The 21,506-nt window shown below is 37.1% G+C and overlaps 1 protein-coding gene across 3 annotated transcripts; it reads left to right on the top strand.

The window, feature by feature from the left end:
* Window positions 1–923: 923 nt before the first annotated feature.
* On the top strand, window positions 924–21,097 carry cbarpb (CACN subunit beta associated regulatory protein b). Of its 3 annotated transcripts, none has more exons than XM_056256441.1 (10): window positions 924–1,069; window positions 3,383–3,453; window positions 6,283–6,428; window positions 8,712–8,773; window positions 8,979–9,141; window positions 10,144–10,315; window positions 11,573–11,725; window positions 13,986–14,220; window positions 17,171–17,360; window positions 19,176–21,097. In XM_056256441.1, the coding sequence occupies exons 2-10, from the start codon at window positions 3,409–3,411 to the stop codon at window positions 20,611–20,613; spliced, it is 2,604 nt and encodes an 867-aa protein (XP_056112416.1). In that variant the 5' UTR covers window positions 924–1,069; window positions 3,383–3,408; the 3' UTR covers window positions 20,614–21,097. The 3 variants fall into 3 exon arrangements, with proteins under 3 accessions (XP_056112416.1, XP_056112414.1, XP_056112415.1); XM_056256439.1 differs by having other exon boundaries at window positions 8,694–8,773; XM_056256440.1 differs by lacking the exon at window positions 924–1,069 and adding an exon at window positions 2,818–3,024 and having other exon boundaries at window positions 8,694–8,773.
* Window positions 21,098–21,506: the final 409 nt, after the last annotated feature.

Here is a 21,506-nt window from a genome sequence, read left to right as displayed (position 1 = left end):
CTGTGGTGCATGTATGTTCACTGATGGTTTGACAATTAAACGAGTGTGATGGTCAAACAATTGGTTTGAAATATTACCTTTTCCATTTTTGCTGTATCGGTTTGTGGCTCATGAACTGTAATCTTGCTCATAAAACCCTGGTTTAAACAACAATGGAAGCCTTTGGGGCAAGTTGTCACAAACTACATCAGTGAGCTGTATTTTTCTTCCTGTGCAATAACGATCAAAATGTTCGGTGTCCTAAATGTAGTTCATTTATTTTTGTCTCTAAAATATCAGTTTATATCAAAAATAAACTCACTGTGAGAAATATTCACTGAAGTAAAAACTAGCCACATACAATTACGTTAAGGGTGTACTGTGTTGTACGACCAGGAGGGGGCGCTCAGTAAATATCAATTTCAATATATTCATCGCACGAATTGAATTGATTAACATATTTGTTCTTGTTTGATGGAGCATCACATTGAAACATAATAATGATTCACTTCAAATAGATTTATAACTTACTGTTTTCTACTCTATATTGCGTTTTTCTATTCAACATGAATTATCTAGATTTATTAGTTCAGTTGAATAGGGACAGTGCAAAAAAAAAAAAAAAACATGTTTCCAGACAAAAGCTGAAAAATATGCATTGCACATAGAGAGCATATATGCATACCGGTATGCAAATTTGCATCTCAGGTCCATTCTTTGACCCATTCAGGTCATTCCTGCTTTTCTAAGAAAACTACTAGCTGTTAGTATACTACTAACCCCAAAACTTTTAGCTATATATATAGACCAGACCGCTTGGGGTTGCCCGTTACTGAGGATTTTTACTGACTCAAATGGGGGATTACCTCATTTCCATAACATCATCAGATGAGGGCGTGAGAGACACTCGTGATAAGTAACGCTGCACCTCACTCTGACGTCACAGTATCACTGGGCGATGGGAGAGTGGGTGTGTTTAACGGGACACTTCATTCATAAATACACAAAGATTTAAAACCCCAAATTAAAGAGAAGATCTGGGAATCGTTTGCAAGCTTTTTGTCTCATGGACCACGTGAATTATAGTTAGGTGAGTTTTGTTTGCTTGTCATTCACGCTGCTATTGTTTCGGTGATGAGCGCTCAGTGTCTTAGAATGACATCGTGCTTTATTTTTTGGTAATTATGGTAACGTCAGTCTAAAATGCGGAGATTTTCTTCAAGCAGTAGCTTTGGAAAACAGACATGGGTTATCCTGGGTTTTAAACGGTTATCGATTAGAAATAATAGCCTGGACATCACTGGTTTGGATTGAGATTTAAATTCATCTATAAGGGTTTTGTATCGCCTGTTTGTTGACTGTGGCAAGCGGTTTGAACATTTATTCATGTAGACTAACTACTATCTATTTTTATCTTACTAATACCTTTTTACTAGTAAGTTTTCCGATACTGACTAATCAATTTGACTAGTAATTATTATGCTACTATTCATTCGATCCTAATGCTTATCTCAAGTATTCCAGCCTTAGTACTTATTGATTCGATTCTTGTATAATTAGACACTAGAATTGATCACTGTTATTACTAGTAATATTTATATTTATATATAATCATATTTAATGAACACTCAGAATAGCTCAGTTAGCTGTAATTTATATATTACTAGTAGGCTACGATTAAAAATGTTATGATTTCACCAAGTGCAACATGTTTCTGGATCAATATCTTTTTTGATCCTGGAACCACATTCCAATCAACCAATCAGATTGTGAGGACAAGTTTACAGTTTGTGGCAAGTTTAGGTTTGCAACCAGGGTTAGGTGCTTCTACATCAGTGTTATTCACCTATCATTTCATTCTGATTTTAGGGATAAGTTATGGGTTTAGGGGTAGGGATACGGTTTGGACCAAATTTTTGGACATGATGTTGTTTCAGGATGTCTTATCTGGCAAAATCAGGATGACCTGCAAGTTGTAAAAAACTGCAATACAAACTTTTGGTAAAACTTAAAAGGTAAAGGTAAAACAAGTACATGATTTGTTATCACAACTTTTATCTTTTTTTCAAATCAACCAACATTAATTTTAAGTAGCTACTTGTAACAAATTGCATTTTTTTCTTTGTTCGGACAAGTAACAATGGAATATTTAGTGTTGTAATAAGTAGCCTATTAGAACTTAATGGCTAATCAGGGATGATGAGAAAGATAATTGTTGGTATTGTACTTACTAATGAAAAATAAAATAAGTACCAGTAATATGAGTAATATACTAGTGTACATGAAGATAATACATGAAGGTTCTAGTTTGTTTGAAAGAATTAATTCAAATAATCTATAAGAAATGCTTATGGAAGAGATTTTTGAATGTGCTACACCTCCGCAGAGTCTTCCACGCATGACAAGAAGAACCACACCAAAACGTTCATGATAGTTAGATAATTACTATAAACTGAAATATGTTTCTTCAAATAACCTAAAATGTGCTTAATGTGGTAGCCAAATTATTAACCAAATTAACCTGACGACTTAGGCTACAAAGGGGTCATATCGAGTAAAAACGCTCTTTACAGTATATCATACAGCAAAATATTTCATTACAGACAGAAATGGTGAAAAGCTGAAAACCAAAGAGAGTGAATCTCTGTGAGTGAAATCTGGCAATGACATCTGAAAGAATAGTCCATGAATGGTACTAAATGGGTCTCTCTTGATTCGTTTCAATAACCATAACTAATAACGCAGTACATTAGACGCGAACGATACAGCAGCATTATGCTTCCGAGACGCAAAAGAATGAGCTTGAATTATCTCAGGAATGCCTAATGCTAAAGACTCCAAGAGGGAGAAAGAGAGAGAGAAGCTATGAAAACAGGTAGGTGGGCAGAAGCCGGATGAGTATGCAGTAGAAGCTGAAGGCTTCGCAGTCCGAGCCGTTAAACACACTGCTATCTCTGCATCTCATGCACACAAACACACGCTGCCTTCAGATAATGGGAGAAAAGGCAGCGTCGCAGCATTAAAGAAGCAAGGACTGCTTGGGAGGTGAGTGTGCAGGAGTGTGAGAGAGGGTTTCTTTGAATCTGCAGTGTTAATGGTGTTAAAGGGAGCATATGCTGCTGGGCCTCAGACTGGATGAAAAAAGGAAAAATGGTTATCTGATGGAAAGGGTGACATTGGAATGCATAAGTATGTGTTTGTATATGCATGAATTTGTGAACAAAATATGTTTAAGAAGGAGACTGGGAACTGTATTCTTGTTTAAAAGCTAATCATTCTAAAGAAACTGCAGTTCAGGGATGCATTTGTTTTATTTTCCTTCTAAAAAGAGAATTCAAATCCGTCTTTAGTGCCATAACCGGCTTCAAAGCAGCTGCCTGACTTCCTGTAATGTCTTTCTCAGGGGGGACACTCTCTCTGGCTTGGACCATGAGCAATGAGTCTGCCATATGGAACCTAACAGAACACCCCACCGTAAGTACTTGCGCTTCTCCTTCCTGTGCTGGTTACTTTCATTACGTCCATTCCCTCTCTTTTTCAGAGCTATCTCCAGACATGCGAATCAAAAATATCCTGTTCTGCATCCCTTGTAATTGGATCCACCATAAGATCTAAGCAAATTAGCCCTTTGCGAGAGAAGTTTGTGTCAGACCGAATCCATCGTGCCGTCAGACGATGTGATAGAGCATCAGAACCCAGAGTTACTGTCAGGAACTTCAATTACCGGCATAAGCAGCATCATTCGATTAGGTTAGAATAGAGAGATTTATTCAGGAATAGCAACTAATTCCAGGATGTTCTGGCATTTCTTGGACCTTATGTAAGGCTTAAAGGAATGGTTCACTCAAATATGATTCATTTACTCGTTCCAAATCTGGATGACTCGACAAAACCCCGAAGGTCCGTTTCGGGACCATCTTTGCTCCATCCGGAGCTCCGTCAGGCAGACGGATTCGCGCGTGCCCGAACCCGAATGTCAAGCTTCAAAAAGGTGAAAAAGCACCATAAAAGAATAATAAGCTTTGTAAAGACTATAAGCTTTGTGTGAGGAACAGAAAGATGTAGCAGTGTGATTTGTCAATGAATCATTTCATGAATGAATGACTTTCGAGTCAGATTTTTTCAATGAATCTATTCAGAAAATTGTTCTTGAAAACTTCTCCATTTTTGTTCCATGGAAGAAAGAAAGGCATACAGGTTTTGAACAACAATTAGTAATGCACCGAATTATTTTCTTTGTTTTTCACCGAAACATCAAAACCGAAAAATTAAAAAATTTCGGTAATTAAATTTGGGTAATTGAACTTGGTTTTCGGTTCAGGGCATCGTGTTGTCAGGTGATAAATTAAGCTGTATTGAAGTTGTATTGAAGGAGCCACCTCATAATTTTAGCAGAATTTTAAAGACATTTTACGTATTGCTACTCTGACATTCTTGTGAAGTAGCATAATTTTTGGTTAGCTGTTTAGCTTATCCACGATGTGTGCATGAAATAGATGCCGAAACAGTCAGAACGGTAGAAACTCTAACTAAACATTGCTGTTTCGATCAGGGATTCCGGCTCCCCAAAACGATTTAGTCCGAAAACAACATTTTTTTATTTTTTCGTTTGCCCAAATTTCGGTAAACCACCAAACCACCATGATCCGAACCATCAGGCGGACCCCTTGCTTTCAGATATAATTTAATGACTAGGGCTGAGCGAGTAATATAATCTTAGTTTAGTTTTTGATTTTGGCTTCCAACAATGAAAAACAAGATTGCCGCATTCCATTCCTTTCCTTTAAAGGGAAGCGTTGTCTCCCTTCCTAAGTAACATCCAAATCAGTCTAAACATGACTATCGTAATATACAATCTCCTGTGGGACGTGCTCGATACTAAATAAAGAGTCAAAAGTGCATTGAGCTGCAAAAGAGACGCTGTTCCCCAGGTGCCTTTCTGTGCACTCGATCCGAGATCACTTTGGGATTCGGCGTGCACTTTAACGGACAAATACACACAAAAATATCTTAAAATGTCTGTCTTGGCAGGTTTCACTTAAACACAGTCTTAAGTGAACATAAACAGTTGGGAAAGTAATCGAATGCTTGTCAGTATTATCTGTGCTTTTGGTCTTAAAGTGACAGCAGCCTAATTAACCTGCCGTCTGTGTCATTTAATGTTAAACAACAAAAGAAATCTTCTTTTTTATTGTATTACTGACTGTTTCAAATCACTGTTGTTCGGTGACAGTGAAACTGCTCTGATGTTGGTCTTTAAACAAGGTGGTCTGACTTCTTCTTAAAACTTTAACAATGCTACTCCATGAAAGAGTTCCCAGTTTCTCCTTTGAGAACATCCTTCACTTTTGCCAATCCGGGTTAACGTTGAGGCGCCCCAGTGATAAATAGCCTGCTGACGTAAAGAGAGATCATTCTTCAAAACGCTTTCATTTACCGATCTGAATAAAGTCTTCCATGATCTTCAACTGAACAATGTCTTCTGGGTAATTAGGATGCTGTACTCCACCAATTGAAGCTGAATAATGGAAGAGTAATTGTAAGGTGTTACATATATGAGCCAAAGACTTGTTAAGGGCTTGTTCTTATGCTCTTATTTAGCATTCTTTCCATTAAACACCTCTTCACATAGCCTACGTGAACGAAGATGACAGTTAAGCAGGCGGGAGGGTGAAAGGTGCTGTATGCCTTTGTGCTTTGATGTCTTTGACGAAGAAACCTACTGTCTCTTCCGTTCTCGTCTCCGTGGCTGCTGTCACCCCTGGATCTTTCTAAACTCGTCTTTGGTAAACACTGTACTTAACATCTCAACTCAGACACAAAAGCCCCCACACCTGAAGGTCCTCCCCTCCAGAAACTGTGCTTTATGTAATATCGCTAAGAAATGAAGGTTCTTTATTGGCATATGGTTTAATGAAGAACCTCCACCGAACTTTCCATTTGGACAAAAGGTTCTTTATAGTAGAAAAATGTCCTTTAGATTATTAAAATGTCTTATTAAAAAAATTCTCTGAAAGGTTTTTTGAGGAAACAAAATGATTCTTCTATGGCATTGCTGCGAAAACACCCTTTTGGAATCTTTATTTTTAAGAGTGTCTTGGGCAATTTTTGCTTTAATGCCAAACATGTCTCTGGTTTATGTGTCAGTAAAATTTGAACCTTTTTCTAGGTTATGAGACCTGAAAAAGTTGGACAACGTAATTGGAGAAACCTATATAATGTGAAAATTGAAGTCATGCGGTTTTACTCTGAGAAGGAATTTAATCTTTGACTGGTTTGTTTCTTTCTCTGGGGTTTACCTAGGACGTCCCGTTGTCGTCAGGGACACAGAATGGCTATGTCCTCCTGCTGGTCCTCTTGTCCATTTTTGTCGGGGGGACAGTGGTCCTGCTCTCTGTCCTTCTGATTGTCTGTCGTCGATGTTGTGAAGGGGACAGACGCCATGCGTGGTAAGACCAAGCCAATCAATCAAATTTATGCATTGACACGTCCCTAAATCAATATACTTCTGGATGAACATTTCTGTCAACCAATCAGATTTTAGGATTGGGAACTTCAATAATATTCAACCTAACATTTCCCCGTTTTTTTCTTCTCCCGGAAAAATGTCATGTGGTGCAACTGCAGTATCTATTTAAAATAGATACTGATTAATAAATTACCTTCACATGTGTAATATTTTAGGTTAGTCGTAGTAGTAGGTGATGATTTAGTATTATCTATATACTATTAAAGTTTTTATTAATATTTTGAATTAGCTTTTATTCGTATACTTTCGCTTTTTATTTTTGCTTAATTTTTTTATGTGTTTTTGTCATTTAAAAAAAAAATCTCTTTAGATTTAATTCAATTTTATTTCTGTTTTTAGTCATTTTAGCACTTTCAGTTTATTGCCAAGGCAAAATGTCTTATTTTATTTCAAGTTTTTCATCTAATATTTATTTTTTTACTTACCTCAGCTTTATTTCAATTATTTCAAGTTTTTAAAATGGGTTTAGTTAGCAATAACAACACTGACTGGTACAGTAAATGTGCACTTTGTTTATTTTTTAAATCTCAGTGATATTTCTATTCTTATCTTTTCAGAGCAGCCCCTCTGGATTGTGTAAAATGTACAAAGATCCAATTTTTTATTTAAAACCCTTAAAACGGTTGCAAAATGTATAACAAAAGGATCCATGTTGTTAGAACAGTGATTGATATTGATAACAAAATTCAGGATTTTTTCAACAGGACATGTTTTTACGTTCAGAAGTCTATTTAACTTAAAACACGTCATAAAAACACTGAAACAATTACAGTTTATACATAAAATAGCATAGATTAAATGAGAATGCTTTCATTATGAATATACATTAGATTGAATCATCGTTGCAGGATGTTTGCATGTTGCTGCGTATGTTACAATTCTGACAGCTGATGCATATGATTATGTTTGACGCTAAATTATACATCAGAAAGAACCGTAACGCGGAGATTCAACTGGAATAAACAGATCCTCCCGTGAAGCCAAGGACGCTCAGTCCCGAAAATGTTTTCAGAGCACATTGGTCACAGCCTGGGTGTATTTGTCAGTGACTGCTGAGAGGTGTAGAGTCTGTCTGCTCTCCAGGCAGCCTGGAGGAGTGCAGGCTCACACAAATGACGAGTATAATGAGATCTCATAGCAGCCATCAGCCACGATAAATCACTCCTGGTGCGGGAGAGAGTGCACTCTAGCCAACACCCACTAACACACACACACTCTCGCAGTGTGACACCGTGCACTGTGGTTAGAGGACTGGAAACTCATTTCCAGTTTCTCATTACCCACAGTGCCTTATGGCGAATCAAACCGTATATTGTCGTAATAAAGCCGGTGTTGTTATTTTCCCCATCATATGGCATTTAGTTAGATGTCAACGCAGGTGAATGTGTTATGAGTTATTTATTTCTTAATTGCTCACAATCGGGACGTTCTCAAAATATCGCAAAACCTCATTTAAAGACCCCATAAAATCACGTTTCGTATTGAAACAGGAAGTTTGGGCAGGACATCTCAATTGGTTTTAAATGACAACTATTTTTCTATCTGGTGGCATTAGGGGGAGGGACATTTTCACTCCAGCGTTTGATTAAAATCTGTGCATGATGACATCATCAGTATTTTCACTCTGTTTTTTGGAAGAGAAAGACTGTACATTTTAAATGTGTATTTAAGTTTTAACAACTTTCAGGGGTTAAACTAGCATATAGATTACCTGAACGCTAACTCGCATGGACTAAAAGCCACTTTAATTTTATTGATTTTTTATTCTTGCTTTGAGTATTAACTGACAATTACATTTTTAATTAAACACAATTTATAAATTATTAACTTTTCAATCTGGTGAGGGAATCTCCACATTGACAAAACCAATAAAACAAAACATAAACATTAGTGTTAAATTAAATATATTATTATTTACTTTATAATATAATATAATATAATATAATAATAAAAAAACATTTTATATTATTTTATACTAACTTAATAACTTTGTGATATAACTTATAATATAATGAAATATTAAAGGGATTTTCAATGCAAAATAAAATAATAAAAAACATGCAAAGCAATAGAATCAAACTCTAGGAACATGTTTGCACCATATTTTGAGAATGACCCACTTATGCATGCTATGAATGAGATTTACATAAGTTTGAATTTGACTCATTACATGTTTGCATTGAAGGTTCATTGTTTGCCTCAGGGCTAGCGATGACACCGAGAAAAGTAATACCACATATATTGAGGAGGCCCAGCCAGTGCATGGTAAGAACTTCACTAATAAAGTTAATGTTTATATTATATGTCAGCCCCCAAGTTAATGCATTTCCATATGTATTTACATACATGCTTCAGGTAAAATGTCGAGGTCAAGTTAAAGCAACATTTATGCAGTCTCACATACATCAGCTGAGGGCATTATGTGAAAAACAAATACGTCCTCTGGTCTAATCCGTCTCTCCCCGCACAGAGATTACGATTCGCATTGATGAGTCAGACTGCCTGTCGGCAGCCAGCTCCCACGACATGGAGACAGAGCGTTTCCTTTCCACGGGCACAACCGGCCGCCGGGTCTCCTTCAACGAAGCAGCACTCTTCGATCACAGCAAAAAACCACAGGAGAAAGGTCGAAGGTCAGCCGCCCACTCACTCATGCCGCCCACTCTAGACACACAGAGCAGCTCCTATTCACAGCGCTTACTGCCTCAGCTTTCATTATTCCTTTATGTATGCGTTTTACATTTACATATGTGCTTGAGATGCACTAGCTCTTGATGAATAACATGGGCATTTTTCAAAATCAAGATTTTGGGTTAAAACATGAATGAGAATGTATTAGGGAAAGTGTATATTTCGTTAAAAAAAATAAACACACATTTTAATCACCTGTCATGTAATTTGACAAATGAATATTTTGTTGTACACATTTTTCAAATAGTCTGTTGATTGCTATTTATTTGTAATGTCATAAAAATGAATGCATAAGTATTAAATGTATATTACAAATATATATATATATATATATATATATATATATATATATATATATATATATACACGTTTAACTATTTAATTTAAGAGTATTTTAAAAAAGCATTTAATTTTAATTATTTACATTTTATTTGAAGAATTTTTAAGTATTCAAATATTTGAATATTTAAATGTAATTAATTAGGTCATATATATATATATACGTATATGTGTGTTTGTGTATGTGTGTGTATTGTTATATATTATCTAAAACTTTTTTTTTTAAAACATTTAATTCTTTAATACTTATGCATACATTTATATGACCTCACAAATAAAGACTTTGAATTTATGCAGTTTGTCATTTGTCAAATTTCACTTTTGTTTTTTTTTAAGGAAAAGGTGTTTAAAATGGTGGTTTTTAATTAACACACAGAGATATTTATATAATTATATATTTTATAAAGGATTATTTTTATATCATTCTTTTAATAAAATATAACTATATAATTATTGATCTAACAGGAACTATGCATAAATCTAGCACAGTCCGCTCATCTTTGACTATCTAAAAGACATTTTCAGGAAACATTCCCGTGATATATTTGTGATGCAAATCTATAATGAAGTGATAAATACTAATAGTATGTGTCATCTCCCCTCAGGTACACGCTTACGGAGGGCGACTTCCATCACTTGAAGAACGCGCGGCTCACCCACCTCCACTTCCCTCCACCCGCCCTCCAGATACTCACCATCCACGAGTGTGAGTCATCAGAGAACAGTATTGCCATGACAACGCGCCCCGTCGCTAAATCCAGCCTCTCAATTTTCCAGGTGACAGTCACATTGCTCTGCTAATAGGAGAGTATGATGATGTCAGTTTAAATCATTGAGGTCATGATGGATTGTCAGTTTGTCAAGTGATATGGTGTGTATGGAGACGTTTATGCTGTGGAGAAATTGATTTATCTAGATATTGGGGTCATTGATGTTTTAACATGTTATCTTTTACTCCTACTTTGCCTTAGTCACATCATGATGAGGTGGCATGATATACAATAACTCCTACTGTATCCCTGTATAGCAGCTCCAGCTTCTTTTAAACACATTTAAAAAATATTACTGACTCCAAACTTTTGACAACACTTTAGAGTATTTACATTTCATATATTTCCAAGAAATAAATACAGATATTTTGGAATTTTATTTGAACGTGTGTAAGAATGGCAGTCTATAGTATATACAGAATAGTAGCTGTTTTATTCATCATGCTGGAAAAATAATTGATAATGTGTATTGTGGGATACAGTAGCACAGTGTACTCTGTTGTATTTAACTCATTTTTGCAAAAGTTGTCGGTTATTTAATTATTGCATGACATGCATATAGGAAATTTGCAGTATTTGCACTATATGTTCTACAAAAATAGTAAGAGTATATGGTAGTTTGCTATTGCGAATAAAGCCATTCCACAAGGAAGCCCCTCCCACAGTCAAATCTCAATGGTCCAAAATTCCATATTAGAAACATCAAATATGATCTGATTGGCTGTCGCATTTTAACATTTGGTTTCATTGTCATTACACAAGGAAGCCCCTCCCACAGTCAAATCTCATTTGTGCAAAATTCTGTATAAGAAACGACAATGAAACCAATTTTTTAAATGCGACAGCCGATCAGATTTGATGTTTCTTATACAGAATTTTGGACAAATGAGATTTGACTGTGGGAGGGGCTTCCTTGTGTAATGACGATGAAACCAAATCTCAATGGTCCAAAATTCCATATTAGAAACATCAAATATGATCTGATTGGCTGTCGCATTTTAACATTTGGTTTCATGGTCATTACACAAGGAAGCCCCTCCCACAGTCCAATCTTATTGGTTTCAAATCAGTTTCATTGTACCTGGTTAGTATATGATGTTAGAATGCTGCTCCAATGAAGTTATTCAGTCTGAAGCTTTTAATACATTTTTTTTTTATATCTGTAGTAGATAAGTTTCGAATGACTGCATGCTTTTGTTTGTTTAGGTTTGTTTCTCATTACAACCATAAGCAATAACACGCATTGTGTTTGTCCCATGCACAGCCACCAGTGTGTTCACTGCCACAGACTGCCCTGATCAGCCGAAGTCTCAGTCCCAGCTCTGCCCTTCCTGGCGACGCTCTCAACTCCACTGTACACACAACGTTCTGTGAGAGCATTGCGGCGGCCGGTCCTGAGCCCTCCAGTCCATGTCTAGTGAGTCACACACACTAATACACTCACCCACCGACGCATAATAATTAGTGCGCAACCGATATTTTAGAGAGGAGGGCCGATATTAAACCAGTATATATGATATCTCACTATTTAATTTAAAGATAAGAAAAACACACGCATAACCATGTGTCCATCACCAGAGGTGGAAAGAGTAATAAAATATTCTACTCAAGTAAAAGTACTACTACTTCAATTCAATTTTACTTAAGTACAAGTAAAAGTACCGGTCTAAAAATCTACTCATGTAAAAGTAAAAAGTAGCTCATTTAAAATTTACTCAGAGTAAAAGTTACTGAGTAACTTTTTTAACAGCGGGGGTGGGGGACTCTCCCGTGTAGGCTTGTAATGGTATGAGATTTTCACAGTATGATAATGTCTCAGAAAATATCACGGTTTACAGTATTAATCAATTATTAAATAAATAAACTGTATTATTAAATTATGGGTAGGCTATTATTATTATTATCATCAGTTAAAATGACAGTTAAATTAAAGGGTCACTTCAGGATTTAGCATTAAGCTTTGTATCAGTAGAAAACCTGTAGTATTTTCGAATTATCGTGCTTCGATAAAAAGAATTTCAATAAAACATGTCTAATCAATTAAATTTGATAATTGATAATGAATTAGATTAACAACTTATTTTTAACATTAATAATTTATTAAAATGTTTAAGAAAAATATTGTCCTATGAAATGTATTTTATTCAGAAAATGAATGTTTCTTTTTATGATTTAATCCAAATATATTATCAAAAACGGTTGTAATCAAATGTAAATTTAAAATTGTGTCCTTTTATTTTTTTGGGAAGCGCTGCAAAAACAGATTTACTAAATTAAACCATGGACAAAAAATATATTCCTTTAAATAATGTTTAAATAAAATGTATTATTATTGTTGTTATTATTATTATTATTATTATTTAGAGAAGTAGGCTACGTTCTATTGTATAATAGTAATATATTTCTGTCCTAATTTCTCCTAGTAAAACCAAACTTTTATTTTGACGGGTTGTAGTGAAGACCAAAAGTGTAAAAAAAAGTGTTTCAAAGTGTATTTGACAATGGTTTATCTCAAATAAAATTATGAAAATGCTCATTAGGCGTTCTCTCAGAGCAGCTCTGGAAATGTTCATGTATTCATATCCTCAAATTGTTTGTGAGACTCTGAATGTCACGCGTAGAGTATGTAAAGTGGCGCAGCTCAGCAGAACAAATAGGGTTATAGGCCGCCTACATGCAGTATTTTTGTGCTTAGCTTAAATATTCACAGACCATGTCGCGATTGGATTTATTGCACAGTTCTACTTTCCATGTATTCATCCATCCATTATTTTGCGTGTTTTACGAGACATCTGCGTTATGTAAATTTCATTTTCATGACTGGATTCCGGGGTTCCCTCTGCATCACGTAAATCGGGACATACCTTTATCTGCAGGAGGGATGGTGTCCTATATCCTCCTTTTGCAGCCACTTTGCGTCCACATTTTGTGCAAATTGGATATTTATCCTCGAGGACAACCACGCTTTTTTTCTACAAAGTATTTTCATACTGGCCATAATTCGCTTGGCGCTTCGGTTTCAGCTTCAGCTGGGTCTGCGTCACCTTTCTTGCGCGTTTGTTCTCCCGCCCTTCAACCAATGCAGTAGTTTCCGGAGTGTGTTTTTTTTTCTTTTCTTCTTGTATTATTATTTTTTACTCAGTAACGGATATGATTTCAAATGTAGCGAAGTACAATACTTCCAAGAAAACGTACTTAAGTAAAAGTAAAAGTACAGATTTTAAAAACTACTTAAAAAAGTAGAAGTACACAAAAAAACTACTCAATTACGTAACGCGAGTAAATGTAATTCGTTACTTTCCACCTCTGTCCATCACATATTCAGACTGATATCTAAAAGGTTTTTTTCGTCTTCTAACATTCAGATATTTAAATCGGATAAAACACCAACAATAAAAAGAACTAGCTAGGTCAGCTGATTACCTTAAAAGTCCATAGATAATCCTTCAGTTCTTACTGCCGTACGTTCTCCGGCAACCAGACCCGTTTTCCTGTTTGTTCATGTGACGTTCGGCATAAAGCCTATGAGAGATTTGGATGCTCATTGACGTTCTCAGTGATTTCAAAATAAAAGTCCCGCAAAAAAGACCCAAACAGTTAAACTTATCGGCCAATGCCGATAATTAATCTCTTATAATTTATATATTTCAATTATGTAATCTTGCGAACAAAAACAGATGGAGGTCAGAGGAGGAGTCGGCAGAAACGCAGGCATCATGGGTAATGGTAGAGAGGGTGCATCGGCCTCAGCCACGGCCCTGTCCTCATCTGGAGGGGCCCCGCAGGGCCCAATGCTGCAGTTCTTCACCAAGCTCCGCCGACACGCCAGCCTTGAGGGAGCAAGTCCCTATTTCAAGATCAAGAAATGGAAGTTTGACAGCAGCCAAAGAGCTTCAAGTCTAGACATGAGAGGTCAGTGACACATCCAGCACTCAGTGTGAATTAGACTGTGTTTTTAGTGCATGTTATAATGGAATTGCTATTTTTTTTATTAGAATTTTTTTTCCGACTGTATTTAATGCCAAAGACCCCCATATAGTATTATAATCTCCTTTAGAAAGACTGTTTAGACAACCCATGACAAGTAGACAATTTTGAAAAAACATTGCGTCCACAATAGTTTCAGGTCATTTATGTAATTGACAGTACCGTTCAAAAGTTTGGGGTCAGTACAATCATTACATGTTTTTGAATCTCCTATGCACAGCAAGGCTGCATTTATTTGATCCATAATACAGTAAAATGGTAATATTGTGAAATATCATTACAAATTAAAAAAAGGACTGTTTTCTATTTTAATACATTTTAATACTCAATCACATGTTCTTCTTCTCCCCGTTTTCTGTTGTCTCTTTATTATACACTCGTGGGCAAAAAAAACAACAACAACATAAAGGGGGGCCAAATATTCAGTGGTCTTTTAATGGTCTAACTATTTTAATCACAAATACTGTAGATATAGCACGGAATAGCCGCATCTTGCAGACAGATTTTTACAGGAAGAAGAGTCAGTGTCGTTCCACTTCATGTTAAGGGCTTCATGTTAACGGTAGTTGAAAAATGTCTCCGCAGTTTGTTTGAGTTCAATATGACACCAATAATTCACTACAGGGTTCAAATCTGGACTCCGATCAGATCAAAACACGAACCTGATGGACTTGTTCTCAAGCCACTTCTTGGCTGTGTTCGCAATTTAGGCAGGAGAATCGTCTTGGTGAAAAGTAAAATCTGATCATTCCTCTTTAGATAACAGCTTTTCAATTGTGGGAAGCAAGCCATTTTGCAATATTCGCCTGTACTCCAAAGCATTAAATGACTTTTCACAGTAAAGCAGCTCACTAATACAAGCAGCTAAAACTGCTTCACTGTGGTAGAGATGCATTTATTATTATATTTCTCAGCAGATCTTTGATGACACCGCTCTGGAGCATCACAATGCAACTCGTGTTTCATTGTGATTCATCACTCCACACACAACTTCCCATATTCTGCCAAAAAAAAAAAAAAAAAAAAAAATCTGAGAAAGCAATAGCTTTTTAAGTAGTACATTTGCTTAAATTTGGCTAATTTCCTGAACAATAATTTGTGATTAAGACAATGAAAAGCTTAAAATTGAGTCTTTTTGGGCTCTGCCCATTTTTTCCCCCCATACATTGACATGTCAAAAATCTTTTTAGTGTGATATTATTCTGCCTAATATATAAATAATGAGAAAAGCGCATGGTGTAGCTGATGAGACTGAATGAATAAAAATGAATGAATAGATTAACTAGAATGCTGTTGTTTGATTATATAAGCATTACTGTAAAAATCTTTCGGTTTATCCTCTCACGTCTGTCAGCATGAAAGGAAGTGAAAGAACACTGCTGTGGAAAGTACAGACAGTGTTATGAACCTGTGAAGCGATCAGTTTCCTAGCCCCAGGGCTTAGATGCAAAGCAATATTGAATGTTTCTGTGCTTTTCATTTAGCCCCTGCATTGTGTATTACCTTGGAAAATGATTGAAGACCTTAATAGAGTTTTAGTGCCTTCATGTAGCGTGCTCAGAGAAACAGGTCGGCTTTATATTCGATAGTAATCTATAGTCTGCTAAACACACACACACACACACACACACACACACACACACACACACACACACACACACACACACACACACACACACACACACACACACACACACACACACACACACACACACACACACACACACACACACACACACACACACACACACACACACACACACACACACACACACACACACACACACACACACACAGACTATAGAATATTCTCTCAGCCAAGACGGAGCTGCTGTATTTGTGTGCCAAGACTCACTCTCAAACAGATGGCCGGTTGACGCAGGGCTCTTCCATTCCAAACTTTTTTTTTCTTTTTTTCTTTTTTAAAGGAGAGATGGCAAAAAAGAGCATTTCAAACGATCAATTTCTTTTATTCTGTGGAACAATAAGGTCATGATTAAAGCAATGCTCTAATAGAATGGATTTCCATTATAGAGTGCCCTGGTTAACTAATAAGATACATATTATATTGTCAATATGTTGATTATGTTTTTTGAATGCATTACAACTAATGTACTATATTTAGAATACACATAAAAAGCAATTAGAGGCAAATTTTCAACTAAGTATTAAATTATTTTTAAAAAAAAAATTACATTAAAATAAATAAATTAAAAAAATTAATTTAACGAATTTAATACAAATTATAGTGTGTTATTAAAATGTATAATTAAAAACAGTTTATAGACAATTCATGTTAGATACCAAAATGGAGCCAGACCAAATGCAAGTTTGCTAAAACAATGCCTAAATAAACATTTTACTGTTGGTTAACTTTATCCAATAGCCTGCATAACTCTTTTACTATCTCCAACAAATGACAGAGCAGAAGTCATTCATTTTTAATGGGAGAGTAGTGCAGGAGCTGCGTGGAGTAATGCGTATGCGCAATTTTCGGATTTGATTTGAGCTGTGGATGTGTTGAAATATTTCAATCAATGTATTCTAATCAAAACACAATTAAAGCAAGTTATTGCTTTTTAATTAGAGATTACAAAAACTTGTGACGATATTTGGCTAATACCAACTAGAACCTATGCTGTAGCTCCAACCACGTAACTTTGATGTTTGCGAATGTTCGTTGGAACTATGGTTTCGGGAAACACGGAATTGCTGAATTTTGTTGGGGACCATTGGCTAATACTAACAAGAAACTATGCAGGTTTTTTGGGTGGATTAATTAATCATTGACAATAAAACCTGGAATGTGTTGATTTTGATTTCATGTTAGCCTTTTAACTTGCTTTGTGACGCAAAATTCATGTCGTCCCCAAAGGCTCCCCCAAACGGAGGCAGTTCCAGCGGCAGCGTGCAGCCAGCGAGAGCATGGACCAAGAGGAGCATGACGCCCATCACATCGACCTCATCCAATACATCGCTCGCACCAAGGATGTTACCTACTGCCCCACCCGGCCCAGTCCACGCCTTCTGTCCCCCCCTTCCACACCCCCACCCTCCCTCGGCAGGTATCTTTAATTGCCTCGCCCATGCATTCGCTATAGCAACCATCTGCCACGCCATTCCTCATAAAGCAGACCCCATTCCATGCTGGACTGATCTCAGCTCGCTGATCACACTGCCATATCATGGCATCATCAGCTTACAGTGCAAAAAGCTTTGCTTTAGAATATGGAAGTTGTTTCCTTGAGTGTGGGTTAATTCCACAGGTGTACCTTTTTGGTATTTGTAGCGATTGGTTTGCATACGTTTTGCAAAATGGTCCAGGAAGGTCAATACGCATGGTTTTGTATCGCATCATGAGTACATTTGTTTATATTTGCTTGCCTATTACAACTGACTTTCTTGAATCTGTTGCTGTGCAGTGGTCTCCTCGAATGAACCATCACAGAGTGAGTCACAACCATCTGTGCGTTCATGGGGGCATCTGTTTTAACATCTCTGAATCTGGGCCTCGGAGCTTTAACGGAAAGGAAAAATAAACAAACATAATATATTTGATATACTGTACCGTTCAAAACTAAACATTTTTAAAAAAGAAATTAATAATTTTATTAAGCAAAGATGATTAAAGTGATCAACAGTAAAGACATTTACAATGATAAAAAAGATTTCTATTTCAAATAAATGCTGTTCTTTTGAACTTTTTGTTCATAAAAAATGCATCAGTTTCCACAAAAATATTGAGCAGCACAACAGTTTTTAACATTTATATTAATGAGAAATATTTCTTGAGCAGCACATCAGTAAATTAGAATGATTTCTGAAGGATCATGTGACACTGAAAACTGGAGAAATGAAGCTGAAAATTCAGCTTTGTTTGAGGAATAAAATACATTTTAAAATTAGGGATGCAGCAATAGGACAATTTTAGCCGATATCAATAACCGATAATTCTTTATATTTGAAAGCCGATAACCGATATATTGGCCGATTAATCGAACTCCAATTTTTTATGTAATTTTTGAGAGCCTGATTACAAAACAAAAGTCCCACCATTAAAAGCCACGTCCCAAACACACATACAACAGATTTAACTGTACTATTTTCCTTTTTTGAAGAGATTCCAATCATATTTCAAGCAATTTAAAACCATCATGGTGAACAGTGAGCATCTGAATTGTCTCAGCTGAAGGAAATAATCCATTATTTATTGGCATTTATATATTGGCCAAATTTTCTTATTGGGCCGATAACGATAACATTAAAAATGATATCCGATATGTTGGCTGATATATCGTGCATCCCTACATTTAAATTTAAAAATACATTTTCAATTGTAATAATGCTTCAGAATATTGCTGTTTTTACTGTATTTTCGATCAAATAAATGCAGTCTTGGTGATCATAAGAGACTTTTTTTTTTAAAACATAAAAAAGTTACAGTCCTCGTACTTTTGAACAGTTGTGTAGACCCACACCAACATAAAACATATTAATATAGTAGGGATGGTTCACAGTGGTTGACTTTTTGAATAATTTAGACTAGTCAGTTAGTTAGGCTGAATAGTTTACCTTAGTTTGGATCTATTTGTTTTTAGATATTTTTAGCAGTGCTACTTTAATTATCGTGCTTTGCGTTTTTATTTATTTACTGTTTTTGGACCATTGCCATGAATAAAATTATATAAAAATACAGTATATTTACGTTAAAATAAAAGTTAAAATGTCTGAATCTGGGCTCAGGGCTTTAACGGTAAGCTTATTTGACAGATGCACACTGATATAAAGCATGCTGTGCTACATTGTGGCATTTTTAAAGAAATACTGACTATATGTAGGACTATGAGCTTGTCTGATTTCATATGTGTGCTGTTCTTCAGGTTAGAGGTGGAGGTGATGGTGGAGCCGAGCTGCAGCAGAGCGATGGGTCCCGGGGTGATCGGCCTTACCTCCGAGCCCCCAGATGAGAGTCTTGGAATGGGCTGTCATCAGGAGAGTTTAGAACCTCAGACCTTGTACCGTGATATCTGGACTCTTCGCGCCTCCCTCGAGCGGTATGTCTCGTCCGACCAGAGCAGCAACAATGACAAAGACTCAGTCCGTAGTGACGCAGAAAGCGTGTGCTCTATAGGGGGTAAGACCGAGATGGGACGACTGCCTAGGTTCCCCTCACAGGATATTGGGGATGAGATAGAGGGGGATGCAGACTTGCCTCTAGATGAGGGATCGGAGAAAAGTCGTAAGCAGGATAGTGTCGATTCTGAAAGAGGAAGTGACGGGGAGCCAGGAAACCGCAAGCTCCTCCAGATGGACAGCGGTTACGCCTCGATAGAAGCACCTCCGCGTGCTCCTGAGGAGCTGCGACTGTTCGGAAGCAGCAGTAGCAGTAAAGACGGCTCCGCCGTGGAGCGCAGGCACTTCTTCAGTTCCGACCGCAAAGGGACCGTGTGCGAGAGCTTCGACACGGAGATCTTTGAAGAAGAACTCGAAATGGAACCAGCAGGTGCCAGTGGTGGTGTGGACGGAGTGGAAACGGACAAGAGCACCATTCTGTGGTCCCCTTACGGCCAGATGTTCACTCAACGGAATGATCAACCTCATCCCCCCGTCCTTTCCCGCCGCGACTACAGCATCGACGAGAAAACCGACGCACTTTTCAACGAGTACTTGCGGCACGACCCACAGTTCGATCAGCAGGAGTCCCCGCTGCGCTCCAAGCATCGTTCTCGCGTGCACCTGCGCAAGCAGTGGCAGCGCTCCAAACAATACAGCGACCCCGGCCAGCGCTTCCAAACCTCTTTTGACCGGTACCGCTCTCCGCTCCGACGTGGCGAAACTGTCAACTATCCTTTAGAGACTAGCTACCACAGCACGCTCCCACGAATCATTAGTGCACCCGATGAAGAGAGCAGCGAAGGTGCAACCAGTACTCCCGAGACACCCAAGGCAGATCAGGATACTGCTACTGATGTGGATCCAGACAACATAAGAATATCTTCCAGCACTGAAAGCAGTGGAACCATCAACGAAAAGGAAGTCCTTGAGGCATCACAGCCCCTTCCAACAATTGACATTGCTGGAGAGCAATCGGTGGACCGGGAGAACTCTAGGCTAGCATTGCCACCCCCTCAGCCTCCTGATGAGTGTACGCACAAATGTACAAGCTACGGCCCACAGACAATCACAGAAGAGCTGAGTGACAAGCTAGCGGCTACCCTCGAAGAGCGGCTGTACTCGGATCTCCGCAGGACCAGGGAACCGTCCGAGTGTAGTGCAGTGACTATGACCTACACATCGCCCGATCACAGTCCAGTGTAGCATGTGGCTCCCTTCATCTCCTCGTACAAGAACACTTCGCAGCAAGAACAGGTCCATAGTTTTGATCAACATTGGCTCTGATCTGGAACAGGTTTACTTTGGTCATTTAAATGAAGTTGAAATCATTGTCATTATGTCCTAGACCAATGGTGTAGAGGCATTTCTTCCATGCCCATTGTTAAATAAGAGCAGTTAAGGCGCATACCTCACGTTGCTCAGTGGACCAAGTCTTAAACAAATGAAATGTCAAAGTCTGTTATTAAAGCTCTCCATTTAGCTACTCGTTGACTTCAAAAGCCAATATTTTCTCTGCACTAGGTAATCCACTGTGAATTTGGGTGCTATTAGATTAAATATTGATTATATTTGTAAGTGCATGAATTTTATTGCAATGCTGCCTATCTGGATGTCTGTTCATGACCCAAATTAATAATATTATTATCATTTTATTTTTATTTTGAAAGAACAAGATAGCCCTCTGTTTGGTTATTATGTTTTGCTTTCGGACATTGTGATGAAATGAAACACTAAATACTATTTATTATTAGCATCTGGGTTTTTGTTGTGTAGCTAAACTTGCTGTCAGACTTAACAAATAAAATTTCAGAAAAAATCCTTGATTAATCTGAAACACCATGGCATTGGTCCAATTCCTAAGCAAACTCTTTCCCAGTGTTTGTAATTTGGGTTAAACAAGATTAGTTGCACTAAAACACTAGCTTGTTTCCCACTGACACATTCGCAACCCACTATTAAGTGTCCCTGTCATTTAATAGCGTTTTTTTTTTTTCGTTGAAGTCTTGAATGGCTAAAACTCCCTCTTTGTGAGATACTGTAATTTTATGACCATTGACTTATTATAATTATTGTGCTTTTCATCTTTTAATTGTATC

This window comes from Rhinichthys klamathensis, unplaced genomic scaffold (genome assembly GCF_029890125.1).
Source record: "Rhinichthys klamathensis goyatoka isolate OS25496 unplaced genomic scaffold, OSU_Roscu_1.1 h1tg000127l_1, whole genome shotgun sequence".
Classification (NCBI taxonomy): Eukaryota; Metazoa; Chordata; class Actinopteri; order Cypriniformes; family Leuciscidae; genus Rhinichthys; species Rhinichthys klamathensis.
This window is presented reverse-complemented; position numbering and strand designations above follow the sequence as displayed.

Excerpts from the sequence above, each read along its gene's own strand:
- cbarpb (XM_056256439.1), top strand. The coding sequence starts at position 3,409 with ATGAGCAATGAGTCTGCCATATGGAACCTAACAGAACACCCCACC. Across the intron at positions 8,774-8,978 it reads GGAGGCCCAGCCAGTGCATG|AGATTACGATTCGCATTGAT; the intron begins GTAAGAACTTCA and ends CTCCCCGCACAG. Across the intron at positions 10,316-11,572 it reads CCAGCCTCTCAATTTTCCAG|CCACCAGTGTGTTCACTGCC; the intron begins GTGACAGTCACA and ends TCCCATGCACAG.